General features: G+C 40.9%; 1 protein-coding gene across 1 annotated transcript in view; it reads right to left on the bottom strand.

The window, feature by feature from the left end:
* lmbrd1 (LMBR1 domain containing 1) overlaps positions 1-26,670 on the bottom strand; it is a 236,655-nt gene that overhangs the window by 153,537 nt on the left and 56,448 nt on the right. Inside the window, exons 4-5 of the mRNA XM_078541853.1 lie at positions 12,693-12,790; positions 6,538-6,605 (exon numbers count right to left, since the gene is read on the bottom strand). Of these exons, the coding sequence (XP_078397979.1) occupies positions 6,538-6,605; positions 12,693-12,790 (166 nt within the window). The remainder of the gene's footprint in view (positions 1-6,537; positions 6,606-12,692; positions 12,791-26,670) is intronic.

Genomic DNA, 26,670 nt, shown 5'->3' on the forward strand with positions numbered 1-26,670 from the left:
AGGGAATTACAGACTGGTTAGCCTAACATCAGTAGTAGGGAAAATATTAGTCTATTATAAAGGATGTGATAACAGGGCACTTAGAAAATATTAACGGGATTAGACAAACTCAACATGGATTTATGGAAGGGAAATCATGATTGACAAACTTACTGGAGTTTTTTGAGGACTTATCTAGTAGAATAGATAAGGGAGAACCTGTGGATGTGGTGTATTTGGATTTTCAGAAAGCTTTGGATAAAGTCCCACATAAGAGGTTAATATGCAAAATTAAAGCGCATGGGATTGGGGATAATATATTAGCATGGATTGAGAATTGGTTAGCAGACAGGAAACAGTAGGAATAAATGGGTCTTTTTCAGAGTGGCAGGCAGTGACTAGTGGGGTGCCGCAGGAATCAGTGCTTGAGCCCCAGCTATTCACAATATGTATCAATGATCTGGTTGAGGTAACCAAATGTAATATTTCCAAGTTTGCTGGTGACACAAAACTAGCTGGGAATGCGAGTGGTGAGGTGATTTAGACAAGTTGAGTGAGTGAGCAAATACAGGGCAGATGAAGTGTAACATGGATAAGTGTGAAGTTATCCACTTTGGTAGGAAAAACAAAATAGCAGAGTATTATTTAAATAGTGATAGGTTGGGAAATGTTGATGTACAAAGTGACCTGGATGTCCTTGCAGCTGTACAGGTGTGTCCTTGGCGAGACCACACCTGGAGTAGTGTGTGCAGTTTGGTCTCCTTACCTAAGAAAGGATATACTTGCCATAGGGGAAGTGCAGCGAAGGCTCACCAGACTGATTCCTGGGATGGCAGGATTGTCATATGAGGAGCTTGGGTCGGCTAGGCCTGTATTTGTTTAGAAGAATAATGAGAGGGGATCTCACTGAAATTAATTAAATTCTGACAGGGCTGGACAGACCAGATGCAGGGATGATGTTTCCCCTGGCTGGGGGAGTGGGGGGAGATCAAGAACAAGGGGTCACAGTCTCAGGATATGGGGTTGGCTATTTAGGACTGGGATGAGGAGAAATTTCTTCACTCACATGGTGTAAAGCTTGTGGAATTCTCAACATAGAAGGCTATGGGGGCTAAGTCACTAATATATTTGAGGAGGAAATAGATAGGTTTCTAGCCACTAAAGGCATCAAGGGGTATGGGGAGAGAACGGAGGTATGACGTTAACATAGAGCATCAGCCATGATCATTTTGAAAGGTAGAGCAGGCTCGAGGGGCTGAATGGCTTACGCCTGCTCCTATTTTCCAAGTTTCTATAGACATTGAAACCAGCTCTGGGGGAGATGAGACCTGAATAGGCCAGACAGGTTGCAGCTAAACAGAGTCAGGACTGATTTCCTTGTGGGATAATTTGCTAGTGCTGCTGGGTAGTGCTTAAGCTAACTGGACAGGGGTATGGGAACTAGGAAGTAACTTCAGAAAGGAATGCCAAGGTGCACAGGATACTGGGGGAGACAGACAACAGTAGGAAATAGTAAGTTATTAGGTAGGTTCAGAGTAAGGGAATCTAAATTACTGTGTATTATGTGAATGTGCATTGTGGTAAATAAGATTAGGTTACAGGTGCGGATTGCCATGTGGAAATATGATGCTCTGACTATAACAAAGACCTGGGGCAGGACTTTGCATTAAATATTCCTGCCTTGCGATAGTCTCCACATCTATTGAAGGATTTACTTGCATTGGAGGCAGTACAGCAAAGGGTCACTAGATCGGTTCCTGTCATGAGGCTGAGTAAATTAGGCTTGTATTCTGGAGTTTAGAAGAATGAGAGGTGATTTCATTGAAACATACAAGATTTTGAACGGTTTTGATAGGGTAGACATTGAGAGGTTGTTTCCCCTGGTGGGGAATCTAGAACACAGGTGCACAGTCTGAGAAATGAGATAAGAAAAAAGTCCTTCACTCAAAGGGTTGTGAACCTTTGCAATTCTCTGCCGGAGAGTGTTGAGGATGCTCCATCGCAGAATGTATTGAATGCTGAAATAAACAGAGTTTGGTCTCTCAGGGAATCAAGAGATATGGGGAGCCAGCAGGAAAATGAAGTTGAGGCAGAAGATCAGCCATGATCATACTGAGAGGTGGAGCAGACTCAAGGAGCTACATGGTCTACTCCTGCTCTTATTTCTTGTCTTTTAAGTAAAAGACACTATATAAATGGAAGTTCTTGTTGTTACGCTGATAGATTCTACTGCATTGAGGCAGAAGTCCATCCATTCATTCTTCAAGAAGAAATATCCATTGCTCCATACATCTCCAGTTTTTCACCAGTGGTTACGATGACAAAAAAGCATGCAAAATAATTCAGTAGTCGAGGAAAGAGGCTGTATCCCCCAAGCGATTTGCTCTAAGACATTCTCCAAGGATAACTACAAGACATATTTTTAAAAAGAGGATGGAAAAGCACCTAGGATTCAGGTACATCTGCTTTTTGGTGAAGCCATTTGATTAAATATTCCATATTTATAAAGATTATTCTTATAAAGATTAATAACATTAAATGGATGCAGCAAGGTGCACTTTCGTATTGGTGTTTTCCATATTTAGTTGATTGCAAGAATTACTGCTGCACTACCCAAGGACTGTGGGTCACTAATACCAGCTTGAATTCTAGATTGGACACATAAAGTGACATGGGGGAGGGGGGCGGTGGAAGAACTGTATGTCACCATAAGCTTTTGTGCACAAATGAGGAGCTTCAAATGACTGCCTCATGTTAACAGGGTTGTAACTTCCAAAACTGGTGGCACTCCTTTTTCTCCAAAAATGTACTTGTAAACTGGCAGAGGTTAAGGGAACCAGCGCATGCATATAGTGTGCATCCCATTTAATCCAACCACACACAGACCGAAAGACTGACTAACCCTGCTTGTTTATACAAGATTTAATTGGTTAGAATGTTTCTTGTGCACATATGCAGCAGCAACATGATAAAGCAAGATAGGGAGAAATTTCATCAACTTTACCAAAAGGCTAATTCCCAAGCCTCTGCCATGCTGCTTTATAGCCACCGAGATGTGCAGAAGTAGTTCAGGATGACTACCAATCTTTTCTTCTCCTTTTTGGCTTTCCCTAACTGGCGTTCAAAAATTCCTGACCATGCCTCAACTACATACTTGTTTACATGCATTTTACATATAGGTCCAATTTCCCATAGCTATACAGTTGAGATTGGTAGAGTACAAGTCAGGGGGCTATTGCATTAAGCCAGTAAACCTTGAGTATTGTCCAGTTTTTGTCATGTAAAACATGACAGGATATAAGGAGAACATTCAAGCCCTGGAGGCAGTTCAGAAAAGGACATATTGGAATTGATTTTTGAAGGTAAATCAGAGAAATTTGTGCTCTTCACCTTGGAGAGGAGGCGATAAAAACGTTATAGGGATCCGCAAGGTATGAAATGGTACTTTAAAGGTAAATGTTGAGCATTGGCTTGAGATACATTTATCTAGAGGTGCTTACTGTTCTAAGACCCTTTTCAGACAGCACACTCAAATTTCTGTAGACTGTTCTCTTTGGATGGATGAGCAAAATGGTAATCTACACATGCATCCATCATGTAACTGCGTTATGTAGACATTGTAAACTGTAGGACATGACATTGCCAACTTATACTTCACTGGTTTGAAATTGAGCTTTTAACTTTCTGATCCTGGATTTTTTTTAGTATAATTTGCTTAAGTACCACACTTAACTGAAAGACTGATGACACAGGACCATTTGTTCAAGTCATAGTTTCACTTTCCTAAGTTCCTACTTTCTTAGCGTCAAAATCAATTTGTGCTCGAAATTTCAGAATACTATATTCAATCTCCTGAAATAACTTCTGGGAAAATTCAGCTGGCAGCATTGATTATTTAAACATTGCAGGTAATCTAGGATTCAAGTTGATATTAGTAAAGTATACAGCCCAAAAACAGGATTCTCAGCCCATCCGATTGACAACGGTGTTTGTGCTCATTTGCATCCTCCTTCACCTAATCCTATCAGCATAGTTTTCCTTTGCTTTCTCGATCATGTGCTTATCTAGCTTCTTCTTAAATGCATCTATGCTATTCATCTCAAGTTCTCCATGTGATAGCGAGTTCCACCTTCTAACTATACTCTGGGTAAAGAAGTTTCTCCTGAATTCCCTATTGGATTTACTAATGAACACCCAATATACTTACCCTTGGCAACACAGCTACAATGAAAAACTTGCTATAGGAGACTTGTATTTCACCATCATGTGGAGCAGCACAGAGGCAGTGTTGGAACACAGTCTGAAGTATTGCAGACAAAATTAAAAGATTCTAATTACACCAACAATCACCCATCAGATAAGCCATTTTGACTAAATATCGCATCAAAAAGTGGAGCTTACGGAGATGTTTCTGAAGTAAACTTATTGCAAGATAAATGTAGTATGCTGAACATGCAGATTAAACAGAGGGGTTTAACCTGGCAGCAGCCATTAATCAAGGTTTGCAAGAACAGATGGATGACAGAAAAATGTTGTTCTTGCATCACCGCAGTTGCAATATTAAAGGTGATTAAGTACAGAAGCTCTAACAGGGATCTGGACATGTTCCATCTGTTTGAGAAACTGGAAAATGTGGCACAATTTTATACATTGTGATCATATTCATTCTACAGCATTGTGGAGTGGAATATTCTCCACCATTACATGCTTGAGTAACCTAATGATCTCAAGATATACCACAAATTTCCAAATATATATACACATATACCTATTGGATATTCATCCATTCAAGTTCTAACCTGGAACCAGGGTAGTGGTCCTGGTGGATCAAAATCATGGCACAATTTCATCAGAGAAATATGTAACTGAAAAAGGTGACATTCAGATGAGATTTGTTTAACTTCCCTTCCAATTTTCCCCTCTTTGCCCTTTTTTGGGTGAATTTTTATGTTCTGCATTTCTATTTTTTGATAAAATGACCAAACCTCTGCAGCCAGTAACTATCATTTGGTTTTATATTCTTGGATCCTGCAGATTTACATTCACCAAATGAAATTTTCTCTGTTTCAAAATTTAGGATCGTCCAGTTCAGATAATCCAAGTCCACATTTGAGACATTTAATGTGGTGTTGTCCATCTACTCATGACTTAACTGTCACAGCTATTTCCTATAAATATTATTGAACTACTGTCATGGTTGGAGTTTGATGGTTGTAACAATTTTAGTGTTAAATAAACTAATACATTTGTCAGTAGACGAATAAATGAACCTCAGTTAAATCTTTTTAATAAAAGGGTTGCAGCATTGCATCTTAAACAATTTTATTGTATCTTCTTGGGGGAGGAGGGGGAAACAGACAACTGCAGCTACTAGTATGAACACAATAGTCTTAGATCAGCATTAATCAACATTGCTGCAGGTGAAAAAGGAATAAAAAAAAGAATGTGAGGTAGGACAAGTCTAGGACTCTTGAGCCTAAGGATAGATAATTAGGTTTCAAATATTTGAGGCAGGTTCTCACCTAAAACTCTGATCTCAGCTGCATTGTTGCAGATAGGGAACCAAGGGCTGGTCAGGCACTCCGCTGGAATGGGATACTGGAGGAAGAGAACTAATTATCGCCTTGTATTTCTTTCTGAGCAGCATCAGCTGCATCCGGGAAAATAAACTCACTTTGTCTGGATAAAGCCTTTGTGCTGACTCATCCTTTAGTACGGTGATATAAGAACAGAATAATGTACAGGACCAGAAACTGGCAGGTCCCAAAAATCAAAACTGCTATACTGTCTATCTCATATCCCTCAGTCACTTATTTCACCAAAATTTATGCAGCTCCCTCTTGCATATACTGACATGTTCTGCCTCTATGAACATTCTGCTTTAGATATTCCCAAGCCACTCTGACTAAAAAAACTTTTCCTCCTCTGAGCTCAATTCCATTTACCCTTTGAATACACACAAAAGGATTTAATAGATGATTAAGGTGAATCCCATTTTTGAAAGTCATTCAGCTTTGGGCTTGCAGATTATGCAGTCACATGGTGTTTTGCCATCACTGAGCCCCGCCCTGCTTCCTCTGTACATTGAATTTAAGTACATAACCTAATGCTCCAGTGCAAAGCTGGTGTTATCTTCCATATCAGGCATGAAACCAAGATTCTTGTCTGCTCGTTCAGTCGGCAGAGTGTGAAAAGCAGAGTTCTCCCAATGTCCTGGCCAACAGACCTCCCTCAGTGAACATTTACCACAAACAAAATATTTAGGTTTGTCCATGGAACCTTTCTGTGAGAAAGCTGGCTGCCACATTTGTTAGCATCAGTGTCTCCATTTCAAAAAGAAAGAAGCAGAGCAATCCTGAGAAAGGCATGACATAAAATGAAAGTGCTACAGTTTTGCTTTGTGCAGATGCTGCAACTATAGTCTAATTACACCTTAAACCACTAAATCTGAGATTATTAAAGTGAGGAAAAAAGGGATTAAATAATATAACACAATATTTAGCTTGCAATTGACTTCTACACAGCACAAAACTTTCTATTTTATTCTAATAAACTTACCCAATTAAGAGAAGGATGGAACAGACAAACACAAAACCCAGGGTATACTTCAGTGCATTCTTCACTTGCTGAAAAGAACAGAGGCAGTTACTGTCAGTATCAACATCAACCATAAGTGACAGCTACATGTTTCTGATTTTAAAATAATTAGAGGTTTAACTGGACAAGTTGTAAACCTCAAAGTCTAGATGAAGACTACCTTGCATATCAATTCTCCAAATAAACTTACTTTTGAAAAGAAAATCAAAAAACCTTTCACCTCGCTGTACTTTGAACCCAATAGCTGTACGCTAATATGTTCAGGTTTGTCAAATTCATATTCTCGCCCTCCCTAGCCAATTAACAAGCTTCTCGAGGAGCTTAATGGGTCGTTAATTGGAGCGGGTTCCCCTTTTTCCCCACTCCTATCACAACAAGACCACTAACCATGTCAACTTAAATAGCTAAATGTTTTGTAGCTGCAGTTCAACGCCCATTTTGAAAGTTGCATTCTGTACATAGATGGGTAGGTACTATCAGTTTACTAACATGACTATCACTGTACTAGAGACAGCAGAGGCCATTGCTGATACTGACTTAACATTACACTATCCTAATAGTTGAACTTTTAAATCTGAAATACTTTGCATTATAAGATCTTCACTATATTGGCCCTTTCGAGACCTAGATTCTTCATTGAATGTTGTGATTTTAAGACATATTTCGTAATTAAATGAAAAAAAGTTAATCTGAAAGTTGCCAGTAAAGCTATTTAAAATGTGAAAATAGTAAACACGGTGTGGCTGTGACCTCAACCCATTGACTGTATAACCACTGATATAAATGTTTTAAAAATTCTGTTCTTGGATTTGCATATAATTGTTGGGGTGGATTTTGAATTGGCAGTGAGATAGAGAACGGATGTAGACACGATTAAAAATCGCGTTCCTGGAGGGTGTAGCTGGATCTCAATGCCTCCGGGACACGCTCCAATTATTAAAGAATGGGTGAGAATGGGGAAAAACGGGGAACCCACTCACCTCCAATTAACGGCCCATTAAGCACCTCAAGAACCTTGAGGTTAACTGGCCGGGGAGGGCAAGAATCCAATTTTCAAATATGAATTTGACAAACCTGAACACGTTAGTGTACAGCCATTGGGTTCAAGGGGTGAAGTGACAGGTTTCTTTTATGAAGTGAAAAGTAGCGGGACCTGGACAATTGTGCACCAGACTGTGGGCAATACATCTTATTTGGCTGCATGGGCACTTTCCTGCATGATTAGGCTACTGGCCCTCTGAGGTGCTGCCTCCTCTTTTCGGCAAGGCAGCGGCAGGCCCCATCATGGCTGCCGAGTCTACACTTGCTTCTAGTGCTCTGCACCAGCTTGTGCTTCCTGGATATGCTCAGGACCACTAATTGGTCACCGAGCTCATCACCACCCCAATTCGGCCATTTAAAAAATATCTATTCCTTCACGGAATGTGGGCATTGCTGGCTAAGCCAGCATTTATTGGCCAACCCTAATTGCCCTTGAGAAAGTGGTGTTGAGCCGCCTTCTTGAACCACTGCAGATCCTGTGGTGTAGGTACACCCACAGTGCTGTTAGGGAGAGAGTTCCAGGATTTTGACCCAGCTACAGTGAAGGAACAGTGATATATTTCCAAGTCAGGATGCTAAGTGACTTGTAGGGCAATTTGCAGGTGGTGGTGTTCCCATGTGTCTGCTGCCCTAGTCTATTGAGGTGATAAGAATTTGTGGGTTTGGAAGCTGCTGTCAAGAAAGCACTGGTGGTTGCTGCAGTACACACTGCTGCTACTGAGCACTGCCACGTGCTGGTGGTGGTGGGAGTGAATATTTTAGGTGGTTGATGAGGTGCCAATCAAGCAGGCAGCTGTGTCCTGGATGGTGTCAAGCTTCTTTGGAGCTGCTGGTTGTTGGAGCTATACTCATCCAGGCAAATGGAGAGTATTCCATCACAATCCTGACCTGCGGCTTGTAGGTGGTGGACAGGCTTTCGGGAGTCAGGAGGTGAGTTACTCTCCACAGAATTCCCAGCCTCTAACCTGTTCTTGCAGCCACAGTATTTATATGGGTGATCCAATTCAGTTTCTGGTCAATGGTAAGCCCCAGGATGTTGAAAGAGGGGAATTCAGTGATGGTAATGCCATTAAATTACAAGGGGAGAAGGTCGGATTCTCTCTTGTTGGAGATGGTTATTGCCTAGCACTTAAGTGGCAAGTAACATTTGCGACACACATCAGCTCAAGCCTAAATATTGTCCAGGTCTTGTTGCACATGAACATGGACTGCTTCAGTATCTGATGAGTCGCAAATGGTGAACATTGTGCAATCATCCACGAACATCCCCACAGACTGCTATCTCAGGAGTTGCGAACAAACACGCTCCAGTCATCAGAGAACAATCCTACTTCTGACCTTATGATGGAGGGATGACCATTGATGAAGCAGCTGAAGATGGTTGGGACTAGGACACTACCCACTACCCTGAGGAACTCCTGCAGTCATGTCCTGGGGTTGAAATGATAGACATCCAACAACCACAGCCATCTTTCTTTGTGTTAGATATGACTCCAACCAGCAAAGAGTTTTCTGCGATTCCCATTGGCTCCAGTTTTGCTAAGGTTCCTTGATGCCACGCTCGGTCAAATGCTGCCTCAATGCCAAGGGTAGTCACTCTCATCTCACCTCTGGAGTTCAGCTTTTTTATCCATGTTTGGACCAGGGCTGTAAAGCAGTCAGGAGCTGAGTGACGTTGGCAGAGCCTAAACTGAGCTTCTGTGAGGAGGTTATTGCTGAGTAATTACCACTTGATAGCACTATTTTTGACCCCTTCCACTACCGTGCTGACAATTGAGAGTAGGCTGATGGGGCAGTAATTGGCCGGATTGGATTTGTCCTGCTTTTTGTGGACAGGACAAACCTGGACAATTTTCCACATCGCTAGGTAGATGCCAGTGTTGTAGCTGTACAGGAACAGCTTGGCTTGAGATGTGGCTAGTTCTGAAGCACAAGTCTTCAGTACTATTGCGGAATATTGTCAGGGTCGAATGCTTTCAGGTGTTCCTTGATATCATGTGGAGAGTTAACTTGAATTGGCTGAAGACTAGCATCTGTGATGCTGGGGGCCTCAGGAGGAAGCAGAGATGGATCATCTTTCAGGCACTACTGGCTGAAAATGGTATTTACATTCTGCGAATATGTTGCATGAGCAGCACAGTTGCAGCAGGGTGAGAACCCAGACATTATCCGGGCAAGAGGTTTCCACCCCCAAATTGAAAATCCTGCCCATAGGATCTACAGCACAGAAACAGGCCATTCAACCCATGTCGCTGTTTGTGCCCCACACCAGCAGCCTGTACCCACCCTACCTCATCTTTCTAGTTCTTTCTCCATCTACTTATCTAGTTTCCTTTTAAATTCATTAATGTAAATCGCGTGTAATTTGTTGGCAATACTTCTGTGTATTTGATACAATTTCAATATTCTATTTAGAGATCAAAAACAGTAGAGATGTAACGATGCAAAGAAAAATTATTTAAATCTAGATCAGATATGTTCAAACTTTTTCTCTTTCTGGGATGTAGAGGCTTTTAAACAGGAATCACAGAGGACAAATATAAAGTTTAAATCCATTAACCTGCATACCTCTTAGGTTGTTGATACTAACAGGTATTGGATTCATCCGCCAATAACGCAAAAATACCAAGGGAAATATAGCTACAAATCTTCAAGTCTACAAAATTCAAACAGGGCCAAATCAGCAAAGATAAAATATAAGCATTAATAGGACCAAGCTGGTTAGACTTTGAAATCAGACTTGATGTGATTTTCCAGTTTGTTGGAGCTCAGACACCACACAGCCTAGCAGCTGTTGTTCAATCACCCCAATCTAAACAATATGATGCACTGGGGCTTTGAGACATCCAGAAAATCTGCAGAGAGATTACTTTGGTGGGGGGTTGAATGTAGAAGTTGGTGATAAGGGGGAAAGAGAAGTCTGGCATAATTAATGATTAAATGGTCAGAAAAGTACTTGGTGAAAAGGAAGATTATGCCATCAATACAAGGTGCCTGTGTTCAGTTCTATTCAGTATCCACAAAGTAAATTGTGGTTGCGTGCAACATTATGTTCTCTCTTCTTGAAACTTGAACTATGTTCTACGTGGAATGTTTGAGGCTTTATTATTTTCACTAAAATTGCTTGTAATCACACTTTGACAGTAGGCTATGAAAAACAGATCACATCCCATTTCTTAAAGCTTTAAATATTCAATGTACAAAAAACAATGGACTACAGAGTTAACTATCGGCATGCAGATTTTTGCAGCTGCCTCAGAAAATGCTATTTTAATTTGCAACAGTGATGGATTGGTAGAAAGAGTCATCTATCAAAGAGGCATTTCTTCCTTTCCCACATGAAGGATGTTTCTCCTTGAATACCCAACAGAACTCATTCTGATGCACAGAATAGTAAACCTCTCATTAGTAACAGATGCTGCTGCCAACATAATGTACCAAGTTATAGAAATGTGAAAGCGCACAGCTGTATTCCTGTTCAGGAGTACTCCATTCAACTATAATGAAGAAATCTCTTTTTTGAACGGAGGGAGACACATGATTACATCACTCAGCACCAAGCAGCTTCAGAACGACCAAGTAATGCAATTGTAAACAATGAGGTCACATCACTAAGAACAAAGGAACGGGTGTAACTTGGGGACTTGCAACAAAACTGGGAGAGCTGTCCCACAGACTAGTCAGGCAACAACCTGGCATAGTCATACTCATATAATCATAACCTTATAACCAACATCACAGACTGTTCCATCACCACCCTTGGATATGTCCTGTCCCAACGTAGGATAGATCGACCAGAGGTGGCGACACAGTGGTACACTGTCAGAAGGGTGTGTCCCTGGAGTCCTTAACATTGGCTCTGGGTCCTATAAACAAGGAAACCTCCTGCTGATTACCACATACCAGCCCCTCCCTCAGCTGATGAATCAGCACTCCACCTGGTTGAACACCATTGAGAGTACAGCAAGGATACAGAATGTACTCTGGGCGAAGGTTTTCAATGCCTATTAACAAAAGTGGCTCAATAGCTAGCTTGCTCAGTAGTGGTGCTGACTCCTGAGGACACAGCTACCAGACTGGGCCTGCTGCAAATGGTGAGAACAACAATACTTGGAAAAACCGACTTGACCTCGCCCTCACCAACCCACCTGTCGCAGAGGACAGTACTAGCAAAAGTGACTATCACACAATCCTTGTTGAAACAAAGTACCATTTTCACACTGAAAACACCCTCTACAGTGTTGTGTGGCACTACCACCATGCTAATTGGGACAGATTCAAGACAGGTGTCACAGTCAAAACTGGGCATCCATGAGCCCTGTGGGCCATCAACTGCAGCAGAATTGTATTCCTGCACAATGTCTGGAAAATCCCTCACTCTACCATTACCATCAAAGCAGGGGAATCAACTGTGGTTTAATGAGAAATATAGGAGGGCACCACCCCCTTTTAACAGTATAAATTTCATCATATTTTTACTTCTCTTTAGCTCTGGAGAAGAGTCATACGGACTCAAAACGTTAACTCTGTCTTTCTCTCCACAGATGCTGGTAGATCTGCTGAGTTTTTCCAGCATTTTCTGTTTTTGTTTCCGATTTCCAACATCGGCAGTATTTTGCTTTTATCTAAGAGACAATAAATGCTGACCTTGCCAGTGATGCCCACATCCCAGAAACAAATATATTAAAAAAGTAAATCATTCAGCCCCTTCAGCCTGCTCCAATCAGGTTATGGCGGATATGAATCTTATCTCCATCCACCTTTCTCAGGCCCATATAATTTTATATGGAGGGGAGAGGGATCTAGTGAAAACCTACCGATGTCAGATTTAAAATTAATTAATAGTGCTAGCATCTACTGTTTTTTTATGGGGGAAGAGTTCAACACTTTTATCATCTTTCGTATGTAGAAATGTTTCCTAACTTCTTACCTGAATAGTCTGGCTCTGATTTTAAGGTTATGTCCCCCTGCCCTTGACTCCACCACCACTAGATTATGTCTTCTCTCCTCATAACTTAACATGCTGTAGAAAGCCATGAATCCTTTATTTATATAAAGTATTTTGCAGAACTTACAGAACATTTATTGGGATCATCATCCTCCTTCTCTTCATAGTAGAAGTAGACAAACGGGATCCATAGGAAGACGCAGAACAGGATGATGGAGTACAAGGCTGTAACAAGAGAATAGCAATGATGTCCTGAGATATAAAACAACTCCATTTCTCAACTTAATCTTAAAAGCGTTTACATGGGACAAGCAAACACTTCAACTGGGTTCTGATTTGTCCAGTCTAGATTTCTTAAAGGACACCACTAATACTGTTCCAGCAGAAATGCCAGGGAGAATTTCCCAGATACAACTGCTTCCTTTCAATTCCCATGTACCCAAAGGTATTCTGCCTCGCGACTCAACCAAGAATGCATATTTTTCCCAACTAGTTCTTCTTGCAAACTACAAAGCTGGCCCAATTAGCTGGTGAGTTTTAAATTTTAGCTTCAGTGCACTGATTAAAAATGAAAACTGATTTAATTCATTCACAACCGCCAACAAAAATGTAACAAAAGAACAGATTTTAGTGGGTTGATTAAAAACGAGTTTCAAATGAATAATATTTCATGCTACAATTGAGCATGCAACAAAAGTTACAGGTGTAAAACACCACTGCCCACCAACCGTGATGCATCATTTAGGAAAAACTGCACAGATGTTAAGCCATAGATGAATGTAATTTTTCTATTAAGAGACTGCATCTATTACTGATCCACACATGTAGCAAACAGATGCACTGATTGCCCTTCTCAATTTTAAAAGCAGAATACACCACAGCTAGCTATATAAAGCAGTGTTTAGGCAGGTAGGTAGGAAATTAGCAAGCAGAACCTCAAAAGTCATAATCTTTGGATTACTCCCACTACCATATGCCAGTGGTTGTAAAAAAAAAGAGGTTAATGCAGATGGATATGTAGCTGCAAAGGTGGAGGAGGAGGAAGGGCTTTAGATTCTTGGGTCATTGGGACCCGGCTGTGGGGGAAATGGGACATCTACAGGCCAGACGGATTGTACCTAAATAGGTCCAGGACTGAGTCTCTTGTGGGCGATTTGCTAGTGCTATTGCGGAGGGGTTAAACTAACTTGGCAGGGGTGTGGGAACCAGGAGGAATACCAAAGTGCACAGAATACAGGCAAAGATAGATAGCAATAGAGTAGGAAATAGTGGTGTGGTCAGAGCAAGGGAAGAAGTAACAGAGTCTAAATCAGCGCATGTATGTGAATGCACTGAGTGTGATTAATAAGACTGGTATGTGGAAATGTGAAGTTATGGCTATAACAGACACCTGACTCAAAAAAGGGCAGGAGTGGATGTTAAATCTTTCTGGATACAAGGTATTTAGGAAAGATAGGAAAGGAAGGAAAGGGGGAAGGGTGGCAGGATTGATTAAGGAGAGCACTACAGTGCTGGAGAAGGAGGATGTCCCAGAGGGTCTAGGAGAGAATCTATTTGGCTAGAGCTAAGGGACAAAAAAATGTAGACTATAGGCCACCTATAGTGGAAAGGATGTAGAGGAATAAATCTGCAAGACAATCACAGAGGTGCAAAAATTATAGAATTATAGAGTATAATGGGGTACTTTAATTATCCTAATGGAAAAACGGTATCTGAACAATGGCCAACTTCAAACAAGAGACAGAATGGGCACAATCAAGACCTATTCCTTGAAGAGGAAAGGTAGGACAAATAAAGACAGAGCTCCATGGATGACAAAAGAAATAGAGATTAAGATGAAGATAAAGTGTGCTTATGACAGATATCAGATGGATAATACAATGGAGAACCAAGCTGAATATAGAAGGTTCAGAGGGGAAGTGAAGAAGCATAAAAGAAAGGCAAAGAGGGAGTATGGAAAGAGACTGGCAGATGAGATAAAAGGGAATCTCAAAGTCTTCTATAGGTATATAAATAGTAAGAGGGTATAGGGCCAATCAGGGTAAGAAGTGGGGATTTACGCACGGAGGCAAGGCTGATGTCTTAAATGAATACTTTGCACCTGTCTTTACCAAGGAAGATGATGCTACCCAGGTCATGGTGAAAGAGGAGGTAATTAATACACTAGAAGGATTTAAATTAGATAAGGAGCAAGTCTTAGATATGCTGTCTATACTTACAAGTTTTTAAAGCGCCAGGACCAGGTGAGATGCTTTGGCCGACAAGTGGTAACTGGGAATTCTGTACAGAGTAACTCACCTAATGACTCCTCAAAGCTCGTTCACCATCTACAAGGCACAAGTGAGGAGTGTGATGGAATACTCTCCACTTGTCCTGGATGAGTGCAGCTCCAAAAACACTTAGGAACCAGGAGAAAGTTCCCCTCTAAGCCACTCGCCATCCTAACTTGGAAATGTATCAAAGCAAAAGATAAGGCTGAAGCATTTGCAACAACCTTCAGCCAGAAGTGCCGAGTGGATGATCCATCTCACCTCCTCCAGAGGTCCCCAGCATCACAGATGCCAGTCTTCTGCCAACTCGATGTACTCCACGTGATATCAAGAAAAGGCTGAAGGCGCTGGATACTGCAAAAGCTATGGGCCCTGACAATATTCCAGCAATAGTACTGAAGACTTGTGTTCCAGAACTTGCCACGCCCCTCGCCAAGCTGCTCCAGTACAGCTACAATACTGTTATGACATGGCAGATGATGGGTGCCAAGTAGATCAAATCCACGAGGGACACTTGATCATGCGGTCACAATGGTTTGGTAATTTGTATTTATTTCAAGATGCATGCCCTGAATTTAGTAATGTCAAGTCCACCAAGTCCTTGGAGATTTTTTAGAAAACTAAATTAAACATTTATTAACAAAAGAAAAGATTTCAAGCACGTACATAGGTCTACGAATTACTACTATAATAACTCCTAAAACCCCTAATTAATCTGTCTTCCAGTTATACCCCCGTTAAGGAAATGGTAAAAGAAATAGCCTGGTGGACAGTAGAATTCAAAGTGGCTTCTCCCAGCTTCAGTTTCTGTAGACAGCAGCTTAATGCACAAATACTGGAGGCTTTTCACACTTCTGGTAGATCTTATAATGCCTTCTGACACATAGCCTCATTCCCCTTTATACATATTTCTGCCTTTTAATATAAATCCAATTGTTCCCTTATTTCTTTGGAACTTTACCTTTCTCATAATACAAATATTTTCATGGTGCTATTATCAGTTACTTTTGGGAAAAATAAACACACTGCTTGACCTAGCTTTTCTCACTTGGTGTACCATCATACCATTTCTTTGAAATTCAAACTACTCTAATTTATCTAAAAATGCAAATCTCCTCACCTTGCCTTCTAAAACTTCAGCCATGTTTACGTATTTAGCATCTGAAACCCTGCTGCTTTGATGAGTCAAAGCCCCCAGGCCAGCTGTCTCTAATTCAATTAAATTGCCCTCCCACACAATTATGAGAATTATCATACTTTCATGACACACTGACATCCACGGGAAAATTGTCCAGGTACGTCCTGTACACAAAAAGCAGGGCAAATCCAACCCGGCCAATTACAGCCCTTCAGTATACACTCGATCACCAGTGAAGTGATGGAAGGGGTAATCAACAGTGCGGTCAAGCAACACTTGCTTAGTAATAACCCGCTCACTGTCACTCAGTTTGGATTCAGTCAGGGTCACCCAGCTCCTTGATTAAAACATGGACAAAAGAGCTGAACTCCAGGGGTGAGGTGAGAGTAGCTACTCTTGACATCAAGGCAGCATTTGACTGAGTGTGGCATCAAAGAGCCCTAGCAAAACTGGAATCAATGGGAATTGGGTGAGGGGGAAACTCTCCACTGGTTGGAGTCATACCAAGCACCAAAGAAGATGGTTGTGGCTATTGGAGGTCACTCATGTCAGCTTCAGGACATCACTGCAGGAGTTCCTAAGGGTAGTGTCCTAGGCCCAACCATCTTCAGCTGCTTCATCAACGACCTACCTTCCATCGTAAGGTCAGAAGTGGGAATGTTCTGATTGCACTGATGATTGGACAATGTTCAGCACCATCCGTGGCTCCTCAGATACTGAAGCAGTCCATGTCCAAATGCAGCAGGGTCTGCACAAAATCCAGGTTTGGGCTGACAAGTGGCAAGTAACATTTGTGCTACACAAGTGCCAGGCAATGACCATCTCCAACAAAAGAGATCCTAACCATCGCATCTTGACATTCAATGGCATTACCATTGCTGAATCTCCTATTATCAACATCCTGGGGGATCCCATTAACCAAAAAATGAACTGGACCAGCCAAATAAATACTGTGGCAACAAGAGCAGGTCAGAGGTTTGGAATCCTGCAATGAATAACTCACCTCCTGACTCCCCAAAGCCTGACCACCATCTACAAGGCACAAATCAGGAGTGTGATAGCATACTCTTCACTTGCCTGGATGAGTGCAGCTCCAACAACATTCAAGAAGCTTGACGCCATCTGGGACAAAGGAACCGTTTGATTGGCATCCCATCCACAAGCATTCACTCCCTTCTACACCACCGGTGCACGGTGGCAGCAGTGTCTGCTATCTACAAGAGGTGCTGCAGGAACTCACCAAGGCTCCTTTGGACAGCACCTTCCAATCCCACAACCACTACCAACTAGAAGGAAAAGGGCAGTAGATACATAGGAACGCCACCACCTGCAAGTTCTCTTTCAAACCACTCACCATCCTGATTTGAAAATATATCACTGTTCCTTCACCGTCGCTGGGTCAAAATCCTGGAACTCCCTCCCTAACAGCACTGTGGGTGTACTTACACCACATGGATTGCAGCAGTTCAAGAAGGCAGCTCAGCACCACCTTCTCAAGGGTAATTAGAGATAGGCAATAAATGCTGGCCTAGCCAGCGATGCCCACATCCCGTGAAAGAATGAAGAGAAGCAATTATATTAAGGCTGCCGAGTGGGAACTGGAATTGGACTTGAGCCAGCCACTGTCAGGGTCCCAGAAAAATTGTTCCCGATATAGGGTTGACAACAAATGCTGGCCTAGCCAACAATACCTACATACCGTGAAAGAATAAAAAAAATCCAAGGAGACTGAGGAAATGAGAATGGAAATTGCAGAGGCACTGGCCATAATTCTCCAGTCTTCCTTAGTTTAAGAAATTCACAAATACTTAATACAAAAAGCTGCAGGTGGGATTTCAGGGATGTCTCTGGTTCAAATCAGATAAAAAAGGTATTAAAATTTGATTTAAAAAGGGGTCAAGAGAGAGGAGTGTGTTCATGGTCTAAGTTGTTGAACTCAATGTTAAGCCCAGAAGGCTGTATGGTGCCTAATCGGATGATGAGGTGATGTTCCTCCATTTAGTCTTGGGCTTCACTGGAACATTGCAGCAGGCCAAGGACAGACATGTGGGCATGAGAACAGGATGGTGTGTTGAAATGGCAAGTGACAGGGAGGTCTGGGTCATGCTTACAGAAATATTCATTCATTTATTAATAAGTACAGATTGAAGGAGTCATGCTGGGGTGGAGAGGGGAGGAATGGGAGAAGAGAGAGGAAGCAGAAGTACTGAATGTGCTGTCAACGTTCAGGAAGGAGTACCACTCCTGGTTCAAATATACATCCCCAACTTGAATTCAGAAACTTGATGGAAATTGGTCATAACTAAGGATAGTACCAAACTAAGGAACAATGATAAACTAAGAACAATTTACATTAAACAAAAACACAAACAACTAGATTCTCTATCTCAAAACCACAAAATTTCAGAACAAGTTAATATGATGAAAAATATAATAATTTTCATATTTTTCTTGTCATTGTGAAATAGGTTTACGGATGTGATTATGGGTGGGCCTGTCTGTGTGATTTAATTACATTTGGAGTCAAGTAGACTGCAGGCTTGAAATCATCAAAAGAAGCTAGGTGTTGAAATGAACTTGAAATGCTAATAAGTAAACATGGATGCTGGCTTAGCATGTAAGGTGTGAAGGGAATTTGCATTTTTAGATAAATGAAGGGATTGTTTGGATTTTAAAGGGATGCTAATCTGTTTACAACTAGCCAGATAAACAAGGCTAAGGAGTGGGTTTATTTTTCCCAAATGTTACTGACAATATTGGCAACATGAAAGTTTTTCTATTATGAGGAAGATACAGTTTCAAAGACATATGGAACAATAAAATTTACATATTAAAGAGAGAGAAACATATATAAAGAAGAGTGAAAGGCTACGTGGAGAGGGCCGTGTAAGATCTAACAGGAGTGTGTGAAACAGCTTTCAAGAAGCCTCCAGCCATTCGTGCATAAGTCTGCTATGCAAAATAACTGAAGTTGGGGAAACCATTTGGAATTCGAGTGGATTGTGTGTTAACTTGCTGGTTTTGTTTTAAATCTAAAATTTATTTTGGACTGTTGTCTTTAAAGGGGGTGTGTAACCAGAAGTCAGGTTAATTAGGAATTTTAGGATTTGTTATAGTAGTAAATAATTCTAGTCTTATGTGTGTGTTTGAAATCTTTTATTTTTTTAATAAATATTCTAATTTAATTTTTAAGATCTCTAAAGGTTTTGGTGGACTCATTACTTCTGAGTTCACGTTTCGAGTCTGTATGACTCTTCTTCAGAACTAAAGAGAAGTAGAAATGTGGTGAAATATATACTGTATATCACCTCATCTTCCGATTAGACACGTTATAGCCTTCCGGACTTAACATTGAGATCAACAACTTCAGATCATGAACTCTCTCCTCCATCCTCACCCCTTTTTGATCCCCTTTTTTCAATATTTATTTTTTAATTTTTATGTATATTTTTTTCCCACTTATTTCTATTATTATTTTTAAAATTTATTTCCATTCATTGTTTTATCCCCACCTTTTAGCCTATTTCACTCTTTTTTCCCCACACCATCGCCTCTCTCCACCCCACCCTGTCTAGGGCCATTTGTCACTTGCTCATCCTGCTTTCTACTCTTAATGTCACCATCAGTACCTCCTTTAGCCAGTATCACCACCATCAACACCCCTTTGAGCTATTGTTTATGGCATCTTTTGCAATCTCTCCTTTGCCTCCACCTATCACTTGCCTATCCAGCTTCACCTGTCCCACCCCTCTTAAATAACATATAATTCTCCACATTTCTGCTTCTCTTTAGCTCTGGAGAAGAGTCATACGGACTCGAAACGTTAACTCTGTCTTTCTCTCCCCAGATGCTGTCAGACCTGCTGAGTTTTTCCAGCAATTTTTATTTTTGTTTCAGATTTCCAGCATCCGCAGTATTTTGCTTTTATCATTACTTCTGAATTCAGTGCACACATCTTCGTAATAAATACACATTGCAAAACCGTTATCACAGCGCGACCAAGTTTCCCTTATGGATTTGGTACGCCTGGCACATATCATCTGCCACGTCATAACATTAAATATAATGCAACTGAGTTGAACAATGGCAGATGAAATTTAACACAAGCAATTGTGAAGCACTGCACATGGGAAGGAACACTGGATGACACAGGAACTTCATTAAAGTTGTTGAAATAGTCATGGATGGGAGTGGAAGAGATACAGATGTTTTCTTAGACCAAATTCTCCTATCAATGCAGAGTAGCAAATCCAATAGAACGTCAGGCTAGAGAGGCAAAAAAGTAGAATATAGGTCAGATAAGTTATAATCAAACTATATGGGTATCTGTTCAGACCAGCATCCAGTACTGGTAGCCAAGAAACAAGGTAGGCTCTTAAATGCTGCAAGTGCAGAGGACAGCCATGTCAGGGGCCTGTGATATTACAAAAGACTGGACAGGTGTGGGCTTTTCAGTATGGAAAAAAGGCTTCTGAGAAGTTGGCCTGATATAAAAAAGTTAAGACAATGCAAGTAGTAAATCTGGAATATAACTTTAAATTAAATTGCAAGGGTAGGACAACTGATTCCAAGGAGTAAATGGTAGATTTAGAATCCATACCAGGAGGTTCATCTTCATGTAAAGTATGAAAAGACCTACATTTATACAGTGCTTTTCACAACTACCGGAAGTATCAAAGTGCTTTACAGCCAATGAAATACTTTTGAAGTAGTCACGATTGTCATGTAGGAAACATTACAATGGTGAATAAACTCTTAGAATGAAAATCTAGATCATGTAAATGAGCTAGAAACCTGGAATCATTTAATACACAGTTAGGCACAGCAATGGAATGGGAACATTTAAGCTCTTTTGAGCTGAATAGCCTTCCTCAACCATAAGCATCTTGCGATCCTGCGAATACAAAAGTTAAAGACACATTGAACTGAAGAGGCATTTACTTCAGTTCAGGATTCTCCTGTTGCTTCGACAGATGAGTGTTCAACAAGTTTTTTAAAAAAGGACCAGCTTACAGTCTAGGTTGATGTCATCTCACATGTAATGCTCGACCAAATCTCGATTTCCATAACCAATTGCAAATGTTGCATATGAGGTCAATACTGGAGGGATGGATGGAGGCATTGGCTTTGTGCCTTGCTTGCTTGTCCTGAAGACACTTGACTCTGTTCTCCTCAAATGTTGAAAATCACTTGATGACAGAGACTTCTCCATTTAGGTCTATCCCAGGATGTTTTTTCTTCATGTATTGGGATCCAGCTTGAGGTTGGCTTTCAGATTGTCTTTATATCTAAGTCTTGGGATGTCCTGTGGTGTGGGTACCTGTGCTCAGCTGGCTGTAGAGTGCTGCCTTTGATATGTGGGAATCCTCCATGTGAACCATGTGACCAGCCCCATGAATCTAAGCTCTGATGAATATCATCTTGATGCCAGGGATGCAGCACTTTGCAAGAATGTCAGTGTTGGGGATGTTGCCCTGCCGCCTGATGTTGAAAATAGACCTGAGACATTGAAAATGGAATGCTTCTAGTTGTTTTATGTGATATTAATAGGTTGTCTAAGTCTCACACCCATAGGTAAGTAATGTAACAACCACTTTTCTTATTCTTTCATGGGATGTGGGTATCGCTGGAAGGCCAGTATTTGTTGCCCATCCCTAATTGCCCATGAACTGAGTAGCTTGCTGGACCATTTCAGAGGCAGTTAAGAGTCAACACATTGCTGTGGGTCTGCAATCACATGTAGGTCAAGCCAGGTAAGATTCGCAGCTTTCCATCCTTAAAGTTCAGTAATAAACCAGATGGGTTTTTACAACAATTGATGATAGTTTCATGGTTACCATTACTAAGATTAGCTTTATCATCCAGATTTTTTAATTGAATAATTCCACCAGTTGCCATGGTGGGATTTGAACCCATGTCCCCAGAGCATTAACCTGGGCCTCTGGATTACCAACCCAGTAATGCTACCACTATGTCACCATCTTGCCCACATCTACTGTTGCCTGGTAGACTTTGATCTTTGTTCTGAGACAAACTCCATGTTCTTTCCAAAGTCTGAGTGAACCTGCCAAACACTGAGCTTGCTTTTGCCAGGCAATCGTTGGTTTCATCATCCAGCGTAGTGTTATTGGAGAGGATACTCCCAAGACAGCAAAACTTCTGTACTGAATGGAGGGGTGCATTTTGCTAGTGACTGTGGGTTCTAGGAGTATGTGGCCAGGGGCAGGCTGATATGAGATCTTAGTCGTCTTCAGGCTAATCAGGCCAAACAAATTCTGAGGCTAGGGCAAAGCAATCAACAAGCAGCTGAATGTCCTCTGGAGTATATGCGAGAGCACAGTCGTTCGCAAACCAGGGTTCACTTAACAAGTGTTAAGTAATCTTTATGCAATCCTTCAGCCTTTGCAAGTTGAAGAGGTTGCCATCTGTCCTGAATTGAATGTGTACTCCTGTGTCAAGATCTCTAAGTGCGTACTGGAGCATGGTCAAGTATATGGCAAACGTTGCTGGAGCCAATACATAGCCTTGCTTGGTGCCATTTGTGACAGAAAAGGCATCCGATGATGTACCACTTTGCATTATGTTGGTCTTCATGCCATCATGAAACGAGCCAATGACACTGGTCATCTTTTCAGAGCAGCCATATTTGTACAGAACCTTCCTCAGGCCTTCCTGGTTTACTGTATCAAAAGCTTTGTTCAGGTCAATGAACACCATATTGAGATCCTTATCCTATTTGCAAGACTTTCCCTGAATTTGATGTGCTGCAAAGATCATATCCACTGTTCTCTGTCCTGTATGGAAGCCGTTAAAAGAAGTGATAGCCCACATTGATTGTCATAGATGGATTTGCTCCCTTTCCATTTGTAGAGGTGAGTTATGGAAGCATTTGTCTCATCTTGGGGCGCAGTGCCCTGATTCCAGATTAGGCAGAAGAGATTAGTGAGTTTCCTAAACAGGTGAGTCCCTCCATACTTAAATACTTCAGGTGGGATGCCAACAACACCTAGTGACTTGCCCATAGAGAGCTGCTTTATGGCCTTCGTGACTTCCGCTTGAGAATATGGTGCCATGGAAATGACTCAATGGTACTATTGCACACTATGGGCTGTTGGTTTAGGAGATTACTAAAAAGTGCCCTGCCCAATGAGAGAGAATCTCTTGCCTATTTGTTAGGAGTTGATTGCCACATGCTATGGGGACGGGTGTCACAACATTGGTTTTGGAATCACAGACCTTCACGTTCAGCCTTCAGGTCTTTTTGATTGGCAGTTGCATGAAGCTAATCAGCCTTGTTTTCCCACATCTCTTAGTTTAGTCTGTAGCATGTGCTTTGCACAATGGTCTCTGGCATTCCTTGATAGTGATTTCTTGTCAGATATGTAAGATCTGTGAGCGTCATGCACTTTGTCTAGAAGCTTGCCTTCATCTCAGTCATTGTTGTCAAACCAGTCTTGGTACTTCCGTTAGATGTCATGCTGTAAGTAACATGCTTCAAGTTTTTCCAAGAATCCTCAATGGTAATATTGTCTCCAAGATCTCAGTAATTCCAGTGGCAAGTTCATGTTCCAGTTTTTCTTTCTTGGCCATGTCTTTAAGAACAGTTACATCAAGCTTCCTATGTGGCTTGACTGTGCCGAAGCGCCTTAGATTTTACCTTCAATGACAGAATACTGCTGTCTAGCCAATGGTCAGACCAGCATTCTGCACCTCTAAGCAAGCAGGTAGAGTAAATGTCCTTGAGGTCTCTCTGTCGTACAATAACATAGTGTCAACACGTGCCAGTGTTTGAATCTGGGGTGCATTTATGCTGTTTTCAGTTCTTACATCAATCACGATGAAATGAATTGTAGAATCATTATTGAAGCAAAAATAAAGACTAGGTTTCTTTTACTATTAATTAGTGCACGATTGGTAAAGCTCCGAATCCAAAAACAGCTTCCATAATTCCTGTTGAAGGCATCAGAAGATTGATATTGAAAGAACAAAAATTAATGGAAACTACTGCACATTTTTTTTAATCAAGTCTTGAAACAGAGTAAGGGCAATAGATTTTAGGAATGTGGCTGCCTTGAATGTCCTAAACATTTCATTCCCTTAATGATAGCAATAAAGCCATCTAACACTGGCTACTATGTTAATAGCAATCTCAGATTATTTGTATCAAGCATCATTACAAAAGGCTCTCTGAAGCAAGAACATCCTCTCCTAAAACAAGTAGGTTACATGATGCATATACAATATGACAATAACAACCAAGTTTACTTCAGTTCATGACAATTAACCAAGTTCCCACCAAAATAACTCACTTCACTCATACTCAGTTACAGCTGTACATATTGGCCACATGTTTACTCTTCAAAGCCATTGCATACCGTTATTTATTCTATAAAGTACCTCCCTGAACAGCTCCACTCTCAAAATACCAATCAGCTTTTAAAGCTATTGGGATGATATTTTAAATAAAAGCTGTACATAAAAGCTTCTCCCAGTCAGTTTCATCAAATTAAATTTTCTTTGGTTATCTTTAAATAAACCATTTTAAATTCAGTGCAACTCAAATTATTTAATTTAAAAAATTAAAGCAAAGTTAGGATATTCAGATTTTATTTTCCTAGACGGCAGATTTTGTTGACACATGGTTATGCTGATGGAGGCAGCCCTTATGCACATTCCATTCCATCTGTCATAGCATTAAGCTTTCTAAACAACATACAGGATATTAAATAAACTGACATTCAGCATTCTTTGGAGAAAACTTGTTCTCCTCTGTTAATAACCTTTTCAATCCCAGCTGGCTCATCTGGGAACAAATGGGATACTAAAATGCCACAGAACACACCACCAGCATATGGCTGAGAGAGTTTAACAAATAATATTCATCATGCAAGCATGAATATTTACACTCAATGGGAATGTATAAAACAGTGTGATGTCCTGTTACATCCAATATAACATAGCAACATAAAAGCTTAGGAGGCTATATATGACCAAATATCTAATTAATTCCCTCAATAAAGCAAGACTCAAAATGCAAAATGCTGAACACCGTTTCCAGATACATCATTTACTACAGTTGTCCAGCTGTTACAAAGATATCACCACAAACTTAGCTTTGCTTTTGTTAAGGTTGACAAAGATTGCCTGTGCATACAGCAGTCAAACCTACACAGACTTCAGATTACATTTCAAAACCATATCTCATTCACACAGTAGGGCGTGGAAGCACAGGAATTACATTTTCTTTGTGTCCATACAATTAGAATAATTATTATTCCACAACCATTCCCCTCTTAATTTCTAGATTCTAAAGCAAACAGCGTCAATTTTGCAGTTGTCCAAGTTTAATGCTGAGTTGCTGGAACATAACAGGAAATACTTTAGATTCAACATGCAGATGTGAATGAATATTCCACAACAACTATGGACATGGCACACTATGATGGTCTATTAGTTTCATGAACATGGTTTAATGGTACATTACAAATGGGACTGCAATCAACCTCCACAGCTTTATAAACTTAAATATTAAAAAGGAACTGAGTTACCAGAATGAAAGTCAGAACCACTAGAAGCCTGCAAGAATTTTTCCTGGGTTCTGGGAATTCTCAGAATCTCTACCAAGGACAGCTCATATTTTCAAATGTTTTTAAAAAAGGCTAACTCACTGTTCCAAAAAGCACTATTGAAAATACATCATTACATCTCCCCCCACTCACCTTGTGTGCACGCAAAATACTGCACTGGCTCACCAATACAAATTGGTTGTCAGGCATTTTAAATACTTACACACAAACTCACAAATACCCTCCAAAGAGTTTACAGTCACCCTGCTCAGATCTTTCCCAATATTAACTTCCAATCATGTCCAGAAAACGTTAATAAAGATAGGTGTGTGGGGACGGGGGCTGGAAGACGTCTTTTCCAGGTTTTCTTTCCCCATACTTTACTATTTGTGGGAACTTGCTATGCACAAATTGGCTGCTGGATTCCTACATTGCAAAAGTAACTACACTTCAAAAGTACTTCATTGGCTGTAAAGAGATTTGGGGCCTCCATGAAAGGTGTTGTATATATTCAAGTCTTTCTTTTTTATCTCTAATATACTGCATGTCAAACATTTGTTAAACATGTTAAACATTTGAAGCAAATATACATGCAAACTAGAAAGCAGGAAAGTTAAAATATCTAACAATTAACAAAGACCCGCAAAAAAATTGCGGCATAATAATCTTCATTGCAACAATACCCTTTTAAATCCCCATCCCATCCCTCTTATGCCATGCCTCTCATGCACAGCCATCCCATTCGTTCCTCTCACATAATCCCCATCCATGCCCTTTACACCATCCCATGCCCATCTCCCATACCATCACACGCCCCACACCTCAACCTACCCCAGCACCTCACCCAATCCAATCCTTCCAGCCAGGATAATTCATTGCTGGGCTCCCACTGCCTTCCAAAATGTAACAACAATCACAGTGAAATTAGTGTATTTGTTGCAACAGTACTTCTTTAAATCTGAATCCTATGCCATTCCATCCTTCCCATGGCACCCCTCACATGCCATAGCCATCCCATTCCTTTCATTCCTCTCTGGGCAATAAGGGATGGGTAACAACTGGTGGCCTAGCCTGCGACACCCACAGCCTGAGAAAGAATAAAAAATCTTAACAAGCAAGGATAAGAAAAGT

This window comes from Cetorhinus maximus, chromosome 5, assembly GCF_964194155.1.
Source record: "Cetorhinus maximus chromosome 5, sCetMax3.hap1.1, whole genome shotgun sequence".
Taxonomy (NCBI): domain Eukaryota; kingdom Metazoa; phylum Chordata; class Chondrichthyes; order Lamniformes; family Cetorhinidae; genus Cetorhinus; species Cetorhinus maximus.